Source organism: Neovison vison, chromosome 1, assembly GCF_020171115.1.
Source record: "Neovison vison isolate M4711 chromosome 1, ASM_NN_V1, whole genome shotgun sequence".
In the NCBI taxonomy this organism is placed as follows: domain Eukaryota; kingdom Metazoa; phylum Chordata; class Mammalia; order Carnivora; family Mustelidae; genus Neogale; species Neogale vison.
In genome coordinates this window covers 118,414,402-118,433,484 of record NC_058091.1, presented here as the reverse complement: position 1 = coordinate 118,433,484, position 19,083 = coordinate 118,414,402, and the positions used below count along the sequence as shown (strand labels likewise).

Below are 19,083 nucleotides of genomic sequence, written 5' to 3'. Positions count from 1 at the left end.
AAAGTCACGGCGGAGAGAGTCAGGGCACAAAGTGGGAAGGCATGATCTCAAACCACCAGCCGGGTCCCCTACAGGTACACAACGAGCCTCAGGTTTACCTGCAAGCGAGCCAATCGTTTGTTTCGCTTGAAGGCTGCACCTTGACTACGGCTCACTCGCGGCCATTAATAAGCGAAAACTCTGGATTTCACAAGTTTCACGTTTGAATTTCACAAGACTTGTATTTCACCAGACAGCCACACGCAGGTTGGCACTGAAATGCACATGCTGACACCTGTCCGCCCAGGGGAAATCTACGAGCCGCGTATCTGGGCGCAGGGGGCGGCGGGTAGGCCGCGGAATTCTCCCACAGGCGCGTTTCTCTCCACCCCTTCGCGCCCGCGCGGACCCCGCAGGCACGAACGCCCGCCCACATCCAACGCGCCCCGAGGGCGTCAGGCCCACACGCCCGGAAGGCCCCTAGAGGTGACTCTCCCGGGGACCCCCCTCCGTTCCAGATTGTAAGGACGCCCTCCCCTCCCAGCCCCCGCGAAAAGCTCCGTGGTGATCCCCCTCTGTGCACCTTCCCATGTCTCCCGGTCCGGGACAGCGGGGAGTGGGCCGTCGCCACGGGTTCCCAGCCCAGGCCTCCCGCGGGCCCGCCCCCAGGCACCCGGCACCGCACGCCCCTCCCCGTAGTCAGCACCCACCCGCGCGGCGGCGGCGGCTGGCGGGCGGCCGCCCTTTTAAATCCCCGGGCTCATTTGCATGGCCCCGCCCCCACAGTGACACGGCTGGCGCGGGCGGGCCCGTCCCCCCTGCCCCTGGGTCGCTCTTTTTAAGCTCCCCTGAGCCGGGGCTGCGCTCCTCTAATTGGGACTCCGAGCCCGGGCTATTTCTGGCGCTGGCGCGGCTCCAAGAAGGCGTGAGTTCGCGGCCCCTCCGGTGGCTTTTTTTTTTAAATATCTATCATTTAATTAAATTATTTATTTATTGAGGCCGCGCACGGGCCGTGCCTAGCTTCCTGCCCCTCGCCATCCTTCGGGGGAGGGCGAATATTTTTGTCCCCCCGCCTGTATGTGACAGATAAATACCCCGCGGGGGCCTGGGCGGCGAGCACGCGGCGGCGGCGGTCTCTGAGCGCCTCTGCTCTCTCTCTCCCGGTTTCAGATCCGCATTTGCTACCAGCGGCGGCAGCGGCGGAGCCAGGCCGGTCCTCAGCGCCCAGCACCGTCGCTCCCGGCAGTCCGGAGCGCGCACCGCAGGCCGGCGGCCGAGCTCGCGGTGAGTCGTCCCCGGGGCCCGCGGCGGCGGCGGCGGAGTGGGGCGCCCGCGCCCCCGCCTGCACGCCGCCCCTCCTGCAACCCGCCCGGGGCTGCAGCGCGCGCCTCCGGCTTTATTCCCAGGCCGGGGCTGCGCGAGCCGCCTGCGGGGGAGGGCCGCGCGGCGCGGGGGCGGGCGGCTGGGCCCGGCTGCGCGGGGAGGGCGCCCGCACCCCTTCCCCCGCGCCGCGGGCGCCCTGCGGGGGGCGGGGACCCGGGAAAGGCGCGCGGTGGGGGAGGGGGCGCGCGGCTGCGGCGAGCGCGAGTTGTGCACCCGGCAGAGCCCAGTGCACCTCGCGCGGCCGCCGCTCCCGCCGGAGCCCGAGCCCGAGCCTGAGCCCGAGCCGGGGCCCGGGCTGTGGGGGGGCGGGGAGAGGAACAGGCAGCGGCGCAGCAGGCGAGTGGGGGACCGGGTGCCCCCCGCAGCCTGGGGAAGTTCTAGAAGTGAGGGGGATGGGCAGGAACCCCACAATTCGGCCCTGTTCCCGCTCGGCCTTCCTCCCGGTGCCCCCCTACGCAGATTGAGGCCGAATCGCGGGCCTGGGTTTGGGGCTTCACCCCGACCCCACCTCTGGCCCGGCCCGCGCCTCTCGGGCCCCCAGGGCCGGGCCTGCCCTCCGCCCCCACAAACAGGTTTCTCTGCTTTGCAGGGCTCTGTTGGAACTAGTCCCTTTAACTCCCCGTTTCTTTCTTTCTTTTTTTTTTTTTTTCTAGGGCTTTATTTTGCGGGGAGGGCGCGGAGGGAGGTGGCTTTCTTCCTCTACCCCGCGCCCGCGCGCGCCAGGTTTCCTGCCCCAAGGCGGGCTTGGGTGCCCCCTCTGGCAGGAAGTGGGGCCGGGTGCACCCGCGTGGCGGTGCATGCGGTCGGGGTGCACCAGTTTCCCGCGCCTGCGAGAGCTGCTCGTGCCCCTCCCCCCGCGCGCTCTTGCCCCTGGTCCCGCCGGCCGACCTGCAGCGGCGCGGCGCGGGCACTTGCAGAGTCACCCTGGGGCCGACTCTGGAGCAGGGGGCGACACGCACTTAACCAGTCTCTCGGCGGTTAAGGAAAGTGGCGGGCTGGAGAGATCGCCCGTAATCTACTCTCTCCTGCTCGCCAACTTGCTGTGTGACCTTGGGCAACTCCTCAGGCCTCTCTGGGCTACTTTTTTCCGGAAAACAAGGGAGCCCATGCTGATTTCCTAGGGTGGTTCGCGTAGACTCCCTAAGCATTTGTGGAATACACATTGGATGCACGGTGTACGGGGCTGGGGGGTGGGGGACACGCTTGAGGCCCAGAAGGGCTTATTACAAACTGGAGGGTTCGGATAGGGCCCTTTTAAACATGGTTTCCCCTAAACCAGACCTCTGGTCTTCAGAAACAGGTGGAAGAGACCACCATTTCTCTTGGCCAGAGAGGGCCACATGCCTTCATTCAGTTCCTGGAGGCCTAGACTTGGGGGAGGTGGGGTGTTGGAGAGTGGATTAGAGGGTTCCTAGTAGTAAGAGGTGGGGGGAAGCTCTAGATGATGCAAAAACTTTCCCGGAGACCCACCAGGATTCCCAGGCATGTTGGGCCTAGGCTTTCTGGGATTAGGGGCTACCTTGGAGCAACTGGACCCCCCTCTGTGAGGGGGCCTTCACAGACCTCATGTGAGGTCAGCACTCATTTAGGCTGATTAATTTTGATGTTTAGTTTGAAGGGGAACCTGTGGTGTAATATAAGATTCTAATCACTGCCTGTAATTACAGAGCAGGCCAAGCCACTAATGACGGAGCAGGATAAATCACCAACCACCTTGTTTAAAAGGGTCTTCAAGTCTGAAATACTATAAAATAGAATAATTACCAGACAAAGTCTCACCGTCTGGAGAATCTTGAGGCTTGGGGCCTCAAGCCCTCCAAAAGTCACAAGTTTGAAAAAAAAAAAAAAAACCCCACAAAAAACTTTTTTTCCTCTCGTTGAGTTAAAATTGGAAATTGTCTGAAAATCTGAAAAGGGGGAAGAAAAGTCATTTTCGAACGTTCTAGTTCTCGTTTTGATTGGAGTGAGGACTTCCTGTTGTGGACCTATTTTCACTATGATCTGATTTGATTCTTGGCCTCAGTGTGGAAAGGTGGTTGAGGTAAATGTCTTTGCATTCCCCCCATTTTATAGGTTGAAGGTCTGTTAGAAGCGAAGGCGCTTGGGCCTACCCTTTGCCAAGGGCAACCAGGGGTTGGTTACCAGGGAGGTAGAGAGCCATGGGTCTGCACCTGGGAAGACAGAGGGGGATCTGAATACATGTGGGGAGGACCCTCACTGTCTTTTTTAAGCTTCTGGAAGAGGCTACCAAATAATGGGGTGCTGGGTGCTCCTTGCAGTGGGAGGTTTTAGGTAAACTCACAGTTAGTGGGGCTGATTAAATCCAAATGGGTCTCTAAGAAGAGGGGAAGATGCTAGGGGAAAAAACAAGAAGCTTTGAGGACCAGCCCTGCAAGGTGGGGAAGGGCAGCTAGGATCCGTTAGAAGGAGTTCAGGGGAGACCCAGGACCGAAGGGGAAGATCTCATTTGACTTCAGGTGTGTGGGGTGGGGGGAAAGGACAGAGCCGCCTTTCACCTTTGACTTTCTTTTTCTCCCTCCACTACAATTTCAGCCATCTTCCCCAAATTATTCCCAGCCTTGATTTCCCAAGGCTCTACCCTGGGGAGAGAGCAGGGAGGAGAGCTAAGTGGTGGGGTGGGCACAACCCTAGCCCGGTGATTGGTGTGGAGCATCGAGGATGGGCCTGAGGCTTGGGCCTTTGTGGGTAGGCCATGCTGCTGGCCCAGTGGCCTGGGGCTTAACTCCCTCTGCCAACCTTCCCACCCTTGTTGCCTGTGAATCACTCAGGCTGGGTTTTCTCTTAGGGGAAAGGGGAGCTGGCTAGAGAGAGGGACCCCCTGGGGAGCATGAGGACCCCCCCATCTACACCTTTGTTCAGGTGGCCTCACCCACAGAACCACATCTGAGCTGCTGTGCCTCTTGGGCCTGGGCCCTGTGTGGGTGGCAGGACAAAGCATGCTTCTGCGCAAGAGATAAGGAGCTGATTAGGGCCAACGGCCCAAGCCCCACCCTGTAGCCCACGCTGGGGCTGGGCAGACCCCGATTCTCAGCAAGCAAGGGTATCCCTGGGGAGCAGGCAGGGCCCCCCACTGCCCTTTGAGGGCACTGGTGGTGGAGGGGTTGGGAGGGGACCAAAGCAAGGGGTTGTGTTTTAAACAACTTTGCCTGCTTCCCAGCATCCTAGCCATTGCTCCTCCACCTGCTCCAGAGAGAAGGGAAGATGAGTGAGTCGAGCTCGAAGTCCAGCCAGCCCTTGGCCTCCAAGCAGGAAAAGGACGGCACTGAGAAGCGGGGGCGGGGCAGGCCGCGCAAGCAGCCTCCGGTGAGTCCCGGGACGGCGCTGGTAGGGAGTCAGGTGGGTGTCCAAACCTTTCCAACTTGGTTTACCTCTCTGGGTTAGGGAGGTGCCAGGTGTCTCTGCAAGTGAAAACTGGAACAGAGGGCTGCAGAATCATTGCTCTGTGTGTGTGTCCTCCAAAAATGCACCTGGCACGCGCTGACCCTGTTCAGATCCTGAGACCCACGGAGGGAAGTGGGGGCTGAGAAACCTTGAGCCGTGAGCCTGTGCCAGATCATCTAAGCCGGAAGTGACCCCATGGTCGCCTGGGCCAATGCCCCCACCCTGCTAAACTACCCACGCTTTACTCCCGGGGTGTTGCGGACAGGGCCTTTATAAAAACACAGTTAAGATGAGTCGTATATACGTACAAGTTCCGGGTTTCTAATCCTGAGAGTCATTCCACGTACTGCTCTGTCCAGTCACCATAAACATTTTAAAGATTTAACTGTCGGTTTCTGGACTTCCTCATCCCAGGCCCTAACAGAAAGGTCCTGGGCCGGCACCGGTTGGGGGCCTCTCCTCGTGTGGCCCTGGGCCAGGCTCTGCTCCGGCCCTGTAAAAAACAAAACGAAACAAAATGGAAGCCTAAAGACTTAAAAATGTGGGGAAGTTGGCAAGAGAGTGACCCTGGAAACCGTGATGCTGTCCCGCACTGAGGTCATGGGGTTATAAGGCCAGCCCAGGGGGTGCATGGGTGGCTCAGTGGGTTAAACTTCTGCCTTCGGCTCAGGTCATGATCCCAGGGTCCTGGGATCAAGCTCCACATTGGGCTCTCTGCTCAGCAGGAGGCCCGCTTCCTCCTCTCTCTCTGCCTGCCTCTCTGCCTACCCGTGATCTGTCTGTCAAATAAATAAAATCTTTTAAAAAAAAGACCAATCTGGCACTTTGGGGCATGCTGGGGAGCCTGGCCTCTGGCCTGTCAGGCTTGGGGGGGCCACCTGGCATGCAGTGGGGATCTTGGATTCTTTTGGGCAGCGGCTGGTGAGGCCCAGCTTCCGTCCCTTTCCCAGGGAAGAGGACAGGAGTCAAGGTTGGCCCTTGCTCTCTCAGCGCGGTGGGCCTTGGGCTTCTGCATCTGTAGGATGGAGAGGGTGGTCTGTACGGGCTTTCGGGGGGACGTGAGCCATGAGGAGGCTGAGAGGTGGGCTTCCAGAGCCCCCCAGTGTGGGGAGGGAAGTCATTCTCTGTCTGGTTCCTGTAGCCTCCACCCTGTGCCTTTTAGCTGGGGCCCGCGGAGGGGTGCCTGAGTGGGGGTGCTGGGTTACAGGACCATGGTGGCCCTAAACAGCCTGTGGACAGCTGCCCTGAAACCGTAGCTGATGTGCCTTCACTGCCTGACTTCTGCGCCTCATGCAGCAGCTTCTTACTCTGTTGGGCTTATTAAAATTTCAACGGCAACCACGGTAGGGAGCTCTGGGTTTCCGACATGTGGGCATACTTCCTTCTCCGAGAGATGGCCTGGAGGGGAGTCAGTTTGCAGGGAGAGGCTGGAGACTCTCTTTAGCGGGGCGAAGGGGGCATCCTTTCCCCTCTTCGGCATCCCTCACAGTGGGGAGGCAACTGTCTTGGCCCAGTGCTGGCCACTTCCACACTCTTCATTTAGTCCCTGGATTCCCTGTGATGTGTCTCGTCATCATTTACGGTTGAGGAAACTGAGGCCTGGGCATCCCGCTTCTTGCCCAAGAGCTTCGAGCCCCGTGGTGGCAGAACTGCCTGATGGTGTGTTTGTGCCCCCGTGCTGCCTTTCCCTCTTCTGCATTCTTGTCCTCCTGTTGGTGCAGGGAGGCTTGGGAAGGGCTTTGCAGAAGAAGATGGTCAGTGTGAGAACTTGAATCACAAGGGCTTGTCTGCTCTGGTGCCTGTGGATTTCTGGGTCGGGGCACTGTCTTGCTGACTCAGTCTTGCTGGGGTCAGGGGAGAGCGCCATGTGTTACGAAAGGGGTGAGACAGGTGGCTTCTGTGTTCCTGATGACCCCATCTGTCTTTGCAGAAGGAACCCAGCGAAGTGCCGACACCTAAGAGACCTCGGGGCCGACCAAAGGGGAGCAAAAACAAGGGTGCCGCCAAGACCCGGGTAAGGATGGAGGAGGGCGGACCCCCTCTGCCCATGGCCACAGCTGGGGGAGGTCTCAGAAGGCACTGACTTGTCCTTATTCTGTCCCCTGCCCGTTCTTTTCTGGCATGGGTGGCAGGGGGTCTTGGCTAATTGGGGAAGGCTTCCCCCGAAGCCTCACTTTGGGGGAAATCAAGTCAGAAGTCCCATAGCTTTTGTCGTCTGGAAACGGGCGAATCGGGAAGAGGGAAGGGGTGGTTCCACCAGTCCCTGCGTGGAGAATGTTCTATTCGGGGGTCCCCCTGGATCCCAAGGGAGTGGGGATAAGCAGGGAAGGGCAGATTCACAGTGGCAGTAGTCTCTCAGAGAAGTTGTTTTGTTTTTTATTTTTTTTCTGAGACACGACTCATATCCTCTGAGTCATGGGTGGAGGAGGGAGTGGGGGGCGTGTGTGTATGTTGGGGGGGGGCAGTGTGGCTGGCCAGTCATCACCAGCTGGACTCGGGTGGGCCTGCTGGGGTGAGAGTCCCAGGCTGCCCTAAGCAGAGGTGGGGAGTTCTGCCCCTCCCCACCAGGGTACTGGTGGTTGCATGAAGACGGAGGGATGTTTTTGACTTAGTGGGTCTTTTCTCTGACCATCTAGAAAACTACCACAACCCCAGGGAGGAAACCAAGGGGCAGACCCAAAAAACTGGTAGGTGAAGGGATGGCGGTGGTGTGGTTTGCTGGGGAGGATGTTTAAGGATGGGGGATACGGATTCCTGTGTGCTCAGCATGGAAGGACGGCTCTGCCTGTCCTGAGCTGGGAGTAGTGGGACATTGTCCCCTTCCCCAGGCCTAAAGGGAAAGGGATTTGCGTGTGGCCCAGGGTCCTGGCACCCAGCCCAGGGCTTTTACAGGGCTCTATCCTTGAGAAGCAAAGGGTCCCAGGTACGAACCTCCCCTAGCCAGGGGTGGGCTCCTTCTTTTTCCTCTGCTCCTAGAACAGACTCAACTTCTAGGGGGAACTTGGAGACCATCTAGTTCCCTTCTCCCACCCCAGCCGCATAATAGAAGTGAGAAAAGAAGGCCACGGGAGCAGAGCGCGGGGTCTGTCTTCACCGCCGTCTTGGGCGGTCTTGGGTAGGAAGGAGGAGGCAGCCAAGGAGCTCAGCCCTAAGCCGCACTGGCAGTGCTGTGTGTGAGCTGAGGGGCGATCCCACGCGGAGGCACCTCCTCACTGGGACCCACCATCCATTTCTGAGCCCCCAAATAGCTGCTAACCTAAGAAGGTAGGTTGAGTCAGGAGGCTGCTTTTGGGGCCTCCACTGCAGTCAACGGCCACTCCAGCGTTCTTCCTGGGCCTTTTCTGTCCCCCACAACCTGCTCCCTGAACTCCCTGAGGCCTTCATTCCTAGAGCTGAGCCACCACCAGGGTGAGGAGGGGGGTCGGGGGGTGCTGGCTGGGCCCCAGGAGTGAGTAACAGGAAACAAGTTGTTTGGGAGTTTGTGCCTGGCACGGGGGGCCGCAGGCCCGTGTGGTGTCCCAACATTCCCGCCCAGTGAGTGAGCCCCTGCGGCACACACACTTCCCCTTCCTCCCCGCCCTGGCCTGGGGTCAGTCCTCGGCCTGGCTCCATAGCCCCTCAGCTGCCCCTACAGCCCAAGGACACCTGGTTCACCAGGGAGGCACCCAGCAGCCACCCCTTCCCGTTTCCTCTTCCTGGCCACCTCTCCCTTTCCCTCCTACAGAAAGCCAGTTACCTCCTCACTTCCCTGAGCTGGGCGTTGAGGAGGGGGGACAGGCCCTGGGGCCAAGGGGGCCTGGCTCCTTGCGGGAGCAGCCTGTGTGTGGGGTTTTTTCCCTCCCTTTAAATTCTTCCCTTTTTATGAATGAAACTGGGCTGTGGAGGTTGCTGAGTCACTCACACACTCAGCCCTGACTCATCCCCTTTCTGGAGAGCCAGGGAACCCAGGGAGGGGTGGGGGCCCTCCTGGCCTGTGCCCCCACCCCCCAGCACCACCAGTGGGGGGCGGGGGGCAGGCCTGGCACTCCTGCTGACTGCCCTGCCTGCCTCCTGCCTTGCAGGAGAAGGAGGAAGAAGAGGGCATCTCGCAGGAGTCCTCTGAGGAGGAGCAGTGACCGCGACGTGCCGCCTGCTCCTTGGCCGAGGAGCGATTTTCCTTCTGGGACTGGACAGCTCCGCTCCGCTCCCACCGCCCCCGCCCCCTCCCCCAGGCCCCCTCTTCCCCCGCGCTACCACCACCCACCCGCGTCCTCGCTGCCACACTACACAGCACACCAGCCGCTGCGGGGCCCCAAGGCCCGCGTGGGGAGCAGTTCCCTTTGGTCTAGGTTTCCAGCGACCCCTCACCCACACGCGCACACACACAGCTCCAGACAAAGCCAACCCCCAACCTTGCCGCACCCTGCCCCCCGCTGTGTCCCCACACCCTGTGGTGGGGACGTTGCTGACTGGGCTCTGGGTTTGGGGGGGGTCCCTTCCCCATTCTTCCCTCTGGCTTCCCACTGAGGGGCCTGGGAGGGCTTCCCTGGCCTTAAAAGGGGCCCCAAGCCCCATCTCCTGATCTGCCCCCCTCCACAGCACAAGCAGTGGCCGGTATGGCCAGTGGGGAGGGGCGCCGGGCCCTGAGATGCCCCCCACCCCACCCAGCCTGTGTCTGACTAGGTGTGGCTCACACCCACTTTTCTTCCTCCCTTGCCTGGTCCTTGCTCTAGGTCAGACAGCCCCCTTTGGGCACAGGAAGGAAGGCAGGAGGGGTCTGAGCCCCCTACCCTTTCTAAATGGGCTCCAGCCCACCCCACCCCCTCACCCTGGAATCTATTGCAGTGAGGGAAATGCAGTCCCCCCTTTTTCCAGGTGAGGTCCCCGAGGCCTAGGCTCCCTGCCACAGCCTCCCCAGGTGGGCTGGAGCCACTGCCCAGTCCCCTCTGCTTCCACCCTAGGCCTCAATTTCCCCCTTCCTCACACGGGGCACTAATAACAAGGAGCTAGCCTTGCCCACTCCCACCCTTCTGCTCCTCCCCACCCCCCAAGGTTCTGGTTCCATCTTTTCCTCTGTTCACAAACTACCTCTGGACAGTTGTGTTGTTTTCGTTCAATGTTTCCATTCTTAGACATCCGTCATTGCTGCTGCAACCAGCGCCAAATGTTCATCCTCATTGCCTCCTGTTCTGCCCACGGTCCCCTCCTCCGAGGCACTCTTAGGGGCAGGGGCCCGGGGCAGCACAGGCTGGGTTACCGACCACCCCAGTCCCAGGGAAGGTGGGGCCCTGCCCCTAGGATGCTGCAGCAGAGTTGGGGGGGGGGGAGGCCTGTATTGACTGTCGGGTGTAGAGGCTACCTTCTGCCCCCTGTTCTGCCGGGGAGGAGGTGGCCATTATTTGTCCCAGCCTGGGGCCCCCCCATCTGGTTTCCTATTTGCAGTTACTTGAATAAAAAAATATCCTTTTCTGGACTGGAATCCTTCTGTGGTGGGTACCTGGGGTAGGTAAGAGTGGAAGCCAAGGACAGAGTTGGTGGGGGTGGATCTCCCGGGGAGGGGGCGGGGAAAGCCTTAGTTCCAGGGAAGGTAACAAGCCTCTCAAAAAAAAAAAAAAAAAAAAGGCACCACACCCCTAGCCACAAAACCGTTTATTTACAAAATATATATACTGAATACTATACATTAGGCCCTGTCACCATGGAAACAAATCCAAAGCCAGGTTGGGGAGGGCTCAAGAGAAAGGTGGGGCCTAGGAAAAAAGTCTCCCAACCACCCTTCCAACCGGCAGGAAAACCTTGGATTAGCCTGGTGGGGGCGGGGTGGGTGGAAAGCTCAGCCCACCAAGGATTGAAGGCCTGGGCAGGGAGATCAAGGTACAGCCTGGAAGGATGAGGAGAGGAGACCCAGTTCCCAGCAGGGGGAGCTGGGTGAGTGCAAGTGGGGAAGGACGCCACAGGCCCCCAGCACTCCCAAGTGCCATGGTTCTGGAGAGCAGGGGGGTGGGGGTGAGGTCAGGTCTTGACGTCCAGCAGGGGCATCCGCTTGTGCTGGTAGCCACTCTGCCAGCCGTGTACCACCTGTGGGGGCAGAGACCGGGCCACAGGGCTGGGGTCCAGGGCAGAAGCTGTGGCACCCCTGGCAGGAGGGCAGCCCACTAGCCCTGGCCCACATAGGGAGGTCTGAGGATAGAACCTGGCTCTGGGGAAGATGATCGCCAACTGTTCTGCACCCACCCACCCCCCAGCACTTACCTTGGGGTCCCCCACATCCGAGAGCAGCTCCTGCTCAGCCTCATGCAGCTCCTCTGCGGGGTCGTAGCTGTACATGGGGAGCAGGTGATGGCGAAGCCGGTCCACTCTGGGGAGCAGGGGAGGGCACTCAGCCCAGGGGAATCCCACTCCCAACACCTAAGGCCCTGGGGGCCTCTGGGGGCACACTACGGTTCTGAGAATACATGCCCGGTTCTAGAAGGGGCCCCTCTTCAGGGGTTCCAAGCCCAGTTTGGGCAGGAAACCCTCACAGCAGGGTGTAGGGAATTTTGGGCTGGTATAAGGAAAGCCCAAAGGCATCTTAACCTCGGCTGTAGAGAACCAAGCCTATGGGAAGAAACTTATGAGCCAAATGCAGGGGAAGTAACACTGGGGACAGGGACACTCACCGCTTTTTCTTCTGGACATACATTACCTGTAACAGAGACACAGCGCTGTGCAGGCTGCTGAGCCCAGGACGGCCCATGAGAGACCCACCTCTACCCCTTCACCCATCACAGCAGGACAGTGGAGATGAGTGGTGCAGGTTCACCAGCCCCACCACCCCCACTCCCAGCCAAAGTGTGTGTGTGTGTATGTGTGTCCGTGGGGGCTCCTTACCACAACCACCACCACCCCGACCAGGGTGATGAGGAAGAAAGGCCCCAACACGTAGCCCACCATGGAGTCGCTGTTGGCCTGGGGGGCATTGGGCACTGTAGTGTTACTCATGACATCGGCAGCTGGAGGGCTGGGTCGCCAGCATGGGCAGTGGGGCCTCGGGAGGGCGCCTCCACCAGGCTCCCTGCGGAGGAGAAAGGGAGGTGATTCGTTTGGCCCAGGGTGCCAGCCAAGCTCTGGATCCCTTTCCAAGAGCTGGTGATATATCAAAACTTAGGTCAGGCCCTGGGACGAGGGGTCCTCCAGGTCAGTGTGCTGGGCTTAACCCTCCAGTGACTCCAGGGAAATCCTGGGTGTGGAGGGCACCAAGGGGAGGCCAAGTGCTGCCCGGTTCCTGTCCCCAAGCCAGGGTGGGGCCCAGCTCTGGTGCTGGCCAAACACTGGCACCATCTCCTGGGAAAAGCTTAGATCTACGTTCGGAGCTCCTATTCTAACCTCTGGGGACACTGGGCGGCCAGCACCTGTCCAGTGGAGCAAAAGGGGGAGATTTGACAGATATATGAGGGTCCTGCGCTGTAGGGCCTCCGTGTGAGGCAGGAGCATCAGAAGGAGCCTGCCCCAATCCTGGTCCAATACCCCCACTTAGGCTACAGGCCTTCTCTGTGCCCTCCTTGTCCCTGGTGTGAGTGCGGACATACAGCCAGGACAGCCTCTCCTCCACTGTGATCGTGCCAGGGCGGACACGAGTGGGCAGGTATCTGCGAGGTGATGTCACCTACCTCTGGTCCCCAGCCGGGGCTCCGCCCAGGTCCCTCCCCTCTTTTAGCGTGGGCTGACAGGCGGAGGTGAGAGGGTCAGCTCCCATCGACAGATGCAAGGAGACTGCCGAGGGGCTCCTGTACGCAGACCCCAAAGTCCCCGACCCCGCTTCGCTTGGGTCTCCACTGGGGGACAAGGTATGAACTACCTGTCCCGGTGTCCGTGGGGGCACCGAGCTTGCACGGTCGCATGCACGCCGTCCCACGGTCGAAGGGACCTGCCGAGGTGGGGCGGATGTCGGGCCGCTCCCAGGATGCGGACCAGCATCGCCGAGTGGGAGGTATAGTTCCCACGACGCTGGGCGCCTCAGGCCGGGGAAGGGAGTTTGGGGGGCTGCAGGTAGAGCCCGGACATCCCGGAATCGCGGCACCCCGAGACGTGGACCCGCGCCGGCGCTCTGCAGCCCATCCAACCCGAGCATGCCTTACCTCCCGCCGCAGCAGCCCGGACAGGAACGCCCTCGGTTGGCTCCCAGGCCCCGGAAGAGCCGGCAGGCGCGTGATCAAAGGACCCGGGGAAATGGGCGGGGCCTCAGCCCCGGGGTGCAGCCAATCCAGTGGCGGAAGGCTGCTGGCCGGGAGACTTCTGGAGCGGCCAATCCGGAGCTGGGGGGTGCGCGGGGCGAAGGCGGGGAGGGCCGGGGTTGCAGGGCCCACCCCGCGGCAGTAGGGGGCAGGCGAGCGCCGCGCAGCGGGGGTAGAAGAGCGCGCGGGGAGGGGCGGGGCAGCTTCCCGGCGTTCCCCGGGGCGGACACCGGCCGGGCGCCCGCGCGGGGGATCTCTGGTTGCGGACTGCGGCCCGGCGTTGCTTCCTCGTCCTCCCGGGTGGAACCCAGGTGTCGGGCCAGGCCACACCCTGAAGCTTAGTCCCGGCGTGCGGCGACTAGCAGCTCCCTCCGCCGCTGGGACCCTGCTCGGGGCCTCCACGGACTCCATTAGTGGTTGCGGAGCCTTCCAGGCCTCCTAGTGCCCCCAGGGGCCCACGGGGTTGTGCTCAGAGGGTAGATAGAGTAGGCAAGCCTGGGTTAGCTCCTGCCAGACCCACTCACCCTCCACCCTTCTCCGCACCTCAGTCTTAACGTCTTGGAAACAGGTTCTGGTGAGGATTAAGCGATCGCGTGGATGAGGAGTCCAGGACATACTAGGCCCTGTTAAAATCCCTCACTAACCTCCGTCCTGTTTGCAGGGGCACTGATGGAGTAGCGGGGTGCAGTACCCCCGGGCCACAAGCAACTTAAGTAGGTAAATTTGGAACCTTTAGTGGTCTAGCATTACAGTGGCACACACCATAGATGGACTGATGGATTGTACCAATGTTCGCATCCTGGTTGTGATACCCCGCTATGTCAACATTGGAGGAAGCTAGGCAAAGCGCAAAGGGGGTGTCTTATTTCTTACAACTGCATGTGAATCTACAATTACTTCAAGTACGTGTGTGTAGCTTTGTACCCAGACCTTCCCACCTTTCCCCCCAAATCACACACGGTTATCAAAGCTCCAGACTGGCAGGTGATGGAAGCCACCCAGAAACATAAAAGATGTGGGACCTGAACCAGGCTGAGGCGCTCCAGGGTCCTTGGGTGCTACTGGAGTTAAAGGGATAACCTAGATCACCTCATTCTTGCCAGAAATAACCAATGGCTTGGACATGGTTGAGCCACTTGGTCTGGTCTGGTCTGTTTCCTTGGGCCCTTCCAAAAGGAGGTTGGATGCCTCTGCATAGACCAGCCTAGAACCAGAGGGCTGTTGGGAACTCTGGCCTCTTGCCTTCAGACACCATCGTCTGACAGGTAGGAAATCAGAGATAAGGGGAAAGGAATGACAGAAATGCCTGGATCCAGAGGCTACGGGTGGATCCCTGCTGTTCTCAGACTTTTGAGCCTGAAGATTAAGGAGACCACTCATCCCAAGCTTCCGTCAGAACTGAGGCAGAGGGAAGGGGCTACCTTCCCTGGTGGAGCCTACCCTACAAGGAGGTTAGAATCAAATGATAGGTCCTCTGTCCTCTTCTTTACAATCTCTGACCACATAACTTGAGGGCCTTCTAGGAGGGGTCTTAGCAGTCAGTTGGCTAAGGCAGTGTGTAGAAAGGACTGGGGTGTCAGTTTCAGAAACTCAGCATGTTTTTACTTCTCTGACTCCTAGGACAATTTCAGTATATGTGCTGCAGAAATGAGCACACCTTACTCCCCGGACAGAACACCCTTCTGAGCTAGGCAGAGGAGGTGGGGTCACCCCAATTTCCAAATGAGTAAGCTGAGTTCCTGAGAAGTGTGATGACATCCCAAGGCCCTTGATGTGATTGGCAAGGGTGAAGCAGAGTGGAATGATGGGTGGGACCCTCTTCCTGGACAGCTCTGTGCCAGCAGCTGCTCCGTGTCTATATTTGAAGCCTGGTTTGTTCCTGTGATAAGGTTTCAGATCCCATGAGGGCACCCCCAAGCCTACCCAGGGAATACTCCAGCCCTCCCTGCTCTCTTCATGCTGCTGCTACTATCTCAGGAAGGGGAGATAGAGGGCAGAGGTAAGGCTGCACTCCACCACCCTGATCGAGTTTTAACTGTCCCCTTAGCTGTGTTGCTATGGTTTAGTACCTGGGCTTATGTATCCACTTTCACTAATGCCTTGCTTGTATTTATGTCCTCCTGCTCTGACTTAGCTAACAAATCATAAAAGCAACACTTAGGAAGATCAAATTGTTGACTGAGTAATGTATGAGTAATGAGTAATGTAAACTCATTACACAACAGAGCTCAAGATTTATAGGAATGCAGCTATCTAGCCCCTCAGTAAGATCACATTCATAATGTATGGCACCCATTAAAAAAATGGATCCATAAATACTTAGACATGCAAAGAGGCAGGAAAACAGTCTATAATCAAATGAAACTGACCTAGAACTGAAAGAAGTTGGGCCTAAGGAGGACATTAAAACAGTTATAACTGTATTTCTTATGTTCAAAAAGTTGAGAGAAGATATAAAAAAAGCCTCAAATTGGGATACCTGGGTAGCTCAGTCGGTTACGTGGCTGCCTTCTACTCAGGTCATGATCTTTGAGTCCTGGGATCAAGTCCTGTGTTGGGCTCCTTGCTAAACAGGGGAGCCTGCTTCTCAGTCTGTCTGCCACTCCATTTGTGTTCTCTCTCTGACAAACAGACAGATAAAATCTTAAAAAAAAAAAAAAGTAGCCTCAAGTTGAAATTTCTGATGTGAAATCTGCAATGTCCAAGGATGAAAAATACATGGGATGAGATTGATGGCAGATTAGATATTGCAGAAGAAAAGATATGTGAACATAAAGGCATTAGAATAGAAATTATCCAAAATGAAAGAGACAAAAAAGAATCTAAAACAATTACAAGAACATCAGTCAATTATGGGACAATGTCAAATGGTCTAATATATGAGTAATTAGAGACCCAGAAGAAGAGAAAAAGAGGGGACAAAAATGTTTGGAGAAATAATTACTGAAAGGTTTCCAAACTTAATGAAGACCATACACCCGCCGATCCAGGAAACATAATAAACCCCAAGCACAAGAAACATGAAAAATAGTTATATAAAGTCACATTATAATCAAATTGTTTAAAATGAGTAAAAAGAGAAAATCTTAAGAGATGGAATGTACAGAGAAACAAAGTTAAGAGTGACATCAGATTTTCACCCAAAACAATCTGTGTAAGAAGATAGTGAAACAATATCTTTAAAGTATTGAAAGAAAACCTCCCAATGCAGAACATTAGGCAAAAATATCTTTCAAAAACATACAATAGCCAAATTATAGAAGCAGTCCAAGGGCCCACTGATAGATGAATGGATAAAGATGTGGTATAGGGGCACCTGGGTGGCTCAGTGGGTTAAGGCCTCTGCCTTCGGCTTGGGTCATGATCCCGGGGTCCTGGGATCGAGCCCGGAGTCAGGCCCTCTGCTCATCAGGGAGCCTGCTTCCCTTTCTCTCCCTCTCTGCCTGCCTCTCTACCTACTTGTGATCTCTGTCTATCAAATAAATAAATAAAATCTTAAAAAAAAAAAAAGATGTGGTATAACATATGATGGAATATTTTTCAGCCATAAAAAAAGATGAAATCTTGCCATTTGCAACAACATGGTTGGAGCTAGAGAGTGTAATTCTAAGCAAAGTAACAAAGAGAAAGACAAATATTTCACTCATGTGGAATATGAGAAACAATTTGAGAAACAAAAAGGGGGCAAAGGAAAAGAGAAAGGCACACACAAACCAAGAAACAGAATCTTAATGACAGGGGCTGCCTGGATGGCTCAGTTGGTTAAGCAACTGCCTTTGGCTCAAGTTATGATCCTGGTATCCCAGGATCGAGTCCCACATCGGGCTCCCAGCTCCATGGGGAGTCTGCTTCCCCCTCTGACCTTCTCTTCTTTCATACTCTCTCTCTCAAATAAATAAATAAAATCTTAAAAAAAAAAAAAAAAGAATCTTAATGACAGAGAACAAACTGATGGTGACCAGAGGGGAGGTGGGTGTGGGGTGGGCGGGGATGGATAAAACAGGTGATAGGGATTAAGGAGAGCACATGTTGTGATGAGCACAGGGTGGTGTATGAAGTGTCCAATCACTGTATTGTACACCTGAAACTAACGTAACACTGTGTGTTAGCTGTACTGGAATTCAAATTAAAACTTCATAAAAAATATCTTCCAGAAACAAAGACATCTTTTTTTTTTTAAGATTTTATTTATTTATGTGTGTGAGAGAGAATGAGAGACAGAGAGAGAGCATGAGATGGGAGAAGGCCAGAGGGAGAAGCAGAGTTCCTGCTGAGCAGGGAGCCTGATGTGGGACTCGATCTGGGGACTTCAGGATCAAGACCTGACCCAAAGGGGCGCCTGGGTGGCTCAGTGGGTTAAGCCGCTGCCTTCGGCTCAGGTCATGATCTCAGGGTCCTGGGATCGAGTCCCGCATCGGGCTCTCTGCTCAGCAGGGAACCTGCTTCCCTCTCTCTCTCTGCCTGCCTCTCCGTCTACTTGGGATTTCGCTCTGTCAAATAAGTAAATAAAATCTTTAAAAAAAAAAAAAAAAAAAGACCTGACCCAAAGGGAGTTGCTTAACCAACTGAGCCACCCAGGTGCCCCCAAAGACATCTTCAGATATATATAAATTGAAAGAATTCATCACTAACAGACCTGCACTACAAAAAATGTTAAAAGAAGGTCTTTAGGCAAAAAGAAAATTGTACCAAGTAAAAATAGGGGTCTATCCAAAGGAATGAAGAACTCTGGCCATGGTAACTACCTGAGTAAGTATATGTTGCTTGTTTTCTTATTACATCTTTTAAAAAATATTTGTGTTTAAAAAATAATCATGTAGGGGTGCCTGGGTGGTTCAGTGGGTTAAAGCCTCTGCCTTCAGCTCAGGTCATGATCCTGGGGTCCTGGGATGGAGCTCTGCATGGGGCTCTCTGTTTGGCAGGGAGCCTGCTTCCCCCCCCACCTGCCACCCCCCCTGCCTCTCTGCCTGCTTGTGATCTCTGCCTGTCAAATAAATAAATAAAAGCTTTAAAAAATAATAATAATGTATGGTGGGGTTTTGTGCACTGAGAACATTTACCAAAATAGACTATATTCTGGGCCATAAAACAAGTCTCAAACTTAAAAGGATTCAAGTTAACATATGTAAAAGTAAAATGTTTTATATGCCTGGGTGGCTCAATTGGTTAATGTCTGAATCTTTTTTTTTAAGACTTTATTTATTTATTTGACACTACAGAGATCACAAGTAGGCAGAGAGGCAGGCAGAGGGGAGGGGGAAGCAGGCTCCCTGCTGAGCAGAGAGCCTGATGTGGGGCTTGAGCCCAACACCCTGGGGCTCCATCCCAAGACCCTGGGATCATGACCTGAGCTGAAGGCAGAGACTTTAACCCACTGAGCCATCCAGGTGCCCCAAGCATCTGACTCTTGATTTTGGCTCAGGTTGTGATCTCAGGGTTATGAGATTGAACCCTGTATTGGGCTTATACGAGTGTAGAACCTGCTTAAGATTCTCTCCCTTCCCCTCAGTCAGTCTCACTCTCAAACTCTCTCTAAAGAAGGAAAGAAAAGGGGCGCCTGGGTGGCTCAGTGGGTTAAGCCGCTGCCTTCGACTCGGGTCATGATCTCAGGGTCCTGGGATCGAGTCCCGCATCGGGCTCTCTGCTCGGCAGGGAGCCTGCTTCCTCCTCTCTCTCTCTGCCTGCCTCTCTGCCTGCTTGTAATCTCTCTCTGTCAAATAAATAAATAAAATCTTTAAAAAAAAATAAGGAAAGAAAAAATAAACAAATAACAGAAAGATCCTTGGACCATCCCCAAATATTTGGAAAATGAGTAACACACCTTTAGATAAAAAAATAACTAGGGAGATGCGAGGCTGGTTCAGTTGGTAGAGCATGTGACTCTTGATCACAGGGTTGTAAGGTCAAGCCCCATGTTGAGTATAGAGATTACTTAAAATAAATTTTTAAAAATAATAATTAGGACATATTTTGAACTGGATGAAAATGAAAACACAACATAGCATTTGTGGGGCACCTCTATTAGGGAAATTTATTGCACTAAATGCTTTTTTTGTTTGTTTGTTTTGTGGGTTTTTTTTTGTTTTTTTGTTTGTTTGTTTTAAAGAAAGATCTAATGTAGGGGTGC

At 55.8% G+C, this 19,083-nt stretch overlaps 2 protein-coding genes across 4 annotated transcripts; one reads left to right on the top strand and one right to left on the bottom strand.

The window, feature by feature from the left end:
* The first annotated feature begins 811 nt into the window (after positions 1-811).
* HMGA1 (high mobility group AT-hook 1) lies at positions 812-9,053 on the top strand. 2 transcript variants are annotated; one of them, XM_044255094.1, is made up of 6 exons: positions 812-904; positions 1,150-1,263; positions 4,541-4,686; positions 6,695-6,778; positions 7,401-7,451; positions 8,826-9,053. In XM_044255094.1, exons 3-6 carry the CDS (start codon positions 4,585-4,587, stop codon positions 8,877-8,879), a joined length of 291 nt encoding a protein of 96 aa, XP_044111029.1. In that variant the 5' UTR covers positions 812-904; positions 1,150-1,263; positions 4,541-4,584; the 3' UTR covers positions 8,880-9,053. The 2 variants fall into 2 exon arrangements, with proteins under 2 accessions (XP_044111029.1, XP_044111025.1); XM_044255090.1 differs by having other exon boundaries at positions 4,541-4,719.
* Positions 9,054-10,638: 1,585 nt separating this feature from the next.
* SMIM29 (small integral membrane protein 29) lies at positions 10,639-12,906 on the bottom strand. Of its 2 annotated transcripts, none has more exons than XM_044255081.1 (5): positions 12,861-12,906; positions 11,614-11,797; positions 11,403-11,428; positions 10,996-11,101; positions 10,639-10,821 (listed from the first exon to the last, which is right to left on the bottom strand). In XM_044255081.1, the coding sequence occupies exons 2-5, from the start codon at positions 11,722-11,724 to the stop codon at positions 10,756-10,758; spliced, it is 309 nt and encodes a 102-aa protein (XP_044111016.1). In that variant the 5' UTR covers positions 11,725-11,797; positions 12,861-12,906; the 3' UTR covers positions 10,639-10,755. The 2 variants fall into 2 exon arrangements, with proteins under 2 accessions (XP_044111016.1, XP_044111009.1); XM_044255074.1 differs by lacking the exon at positions 12,861-12,906 and adding an exon at positions 12,393-12,631.
* Positions 12,907-19,083: the final 6,177 nt, after the last annotated feature.

What these genes read in the sequence shown, in the direction of transcription:
- HMGA1 (XM_044255090.1), top strand. Translation starts at nt 4,585, where the DNA reads ATGAGTGAGTCGAGCTCGAAGTCCAGCCAGCCCTTGGCCTCCAAGCAG. An exon ending in CGGCGCTGGTAGGGAGTCAG is followed by an intron (nt 4,720 to 6,694) that starts GTGGGTGTCCAA and finishes CTGTCTTTGCAG; the next exon opens with AAGGAACCCAGCGAAGTGCC. An exon ending in AGGGTGCCGCCAAGACCCGG is followed by an intron (nt 6,779 to 7,400) that starts GTAAGGATGGAG and finishes CTGACCATCTAG; the next exon opens with AAAACTACCACAACCCCAGG.
- SMIM29 (XM_044255074.1), bottom strand. Translation starts at nt 12,478, where the DNA reads ATGGGAGCTGACCCTCTCACCTCCGCCTGTCAGCCCACGCTAAAAGAG. An exon ending in GCCCCGGCTGGGGACCAGAG is followed by an intron (nt 11,798 to 12,392) that starts GTAGGTGACATC and finishes TCTCCTCCGCAG; the next exon opens with GGAGCCTGGTGGAGGCGCCC. An exon ending in TATGTCCAGAAGAAAAAGCG is followed by an intron (nt 11,102 to 11,402) that starts GTGAGTGTCCCT and finishes CCTGCTCCCCAG; the next exon opens with AGTGGACCGGCTTCGCCATC.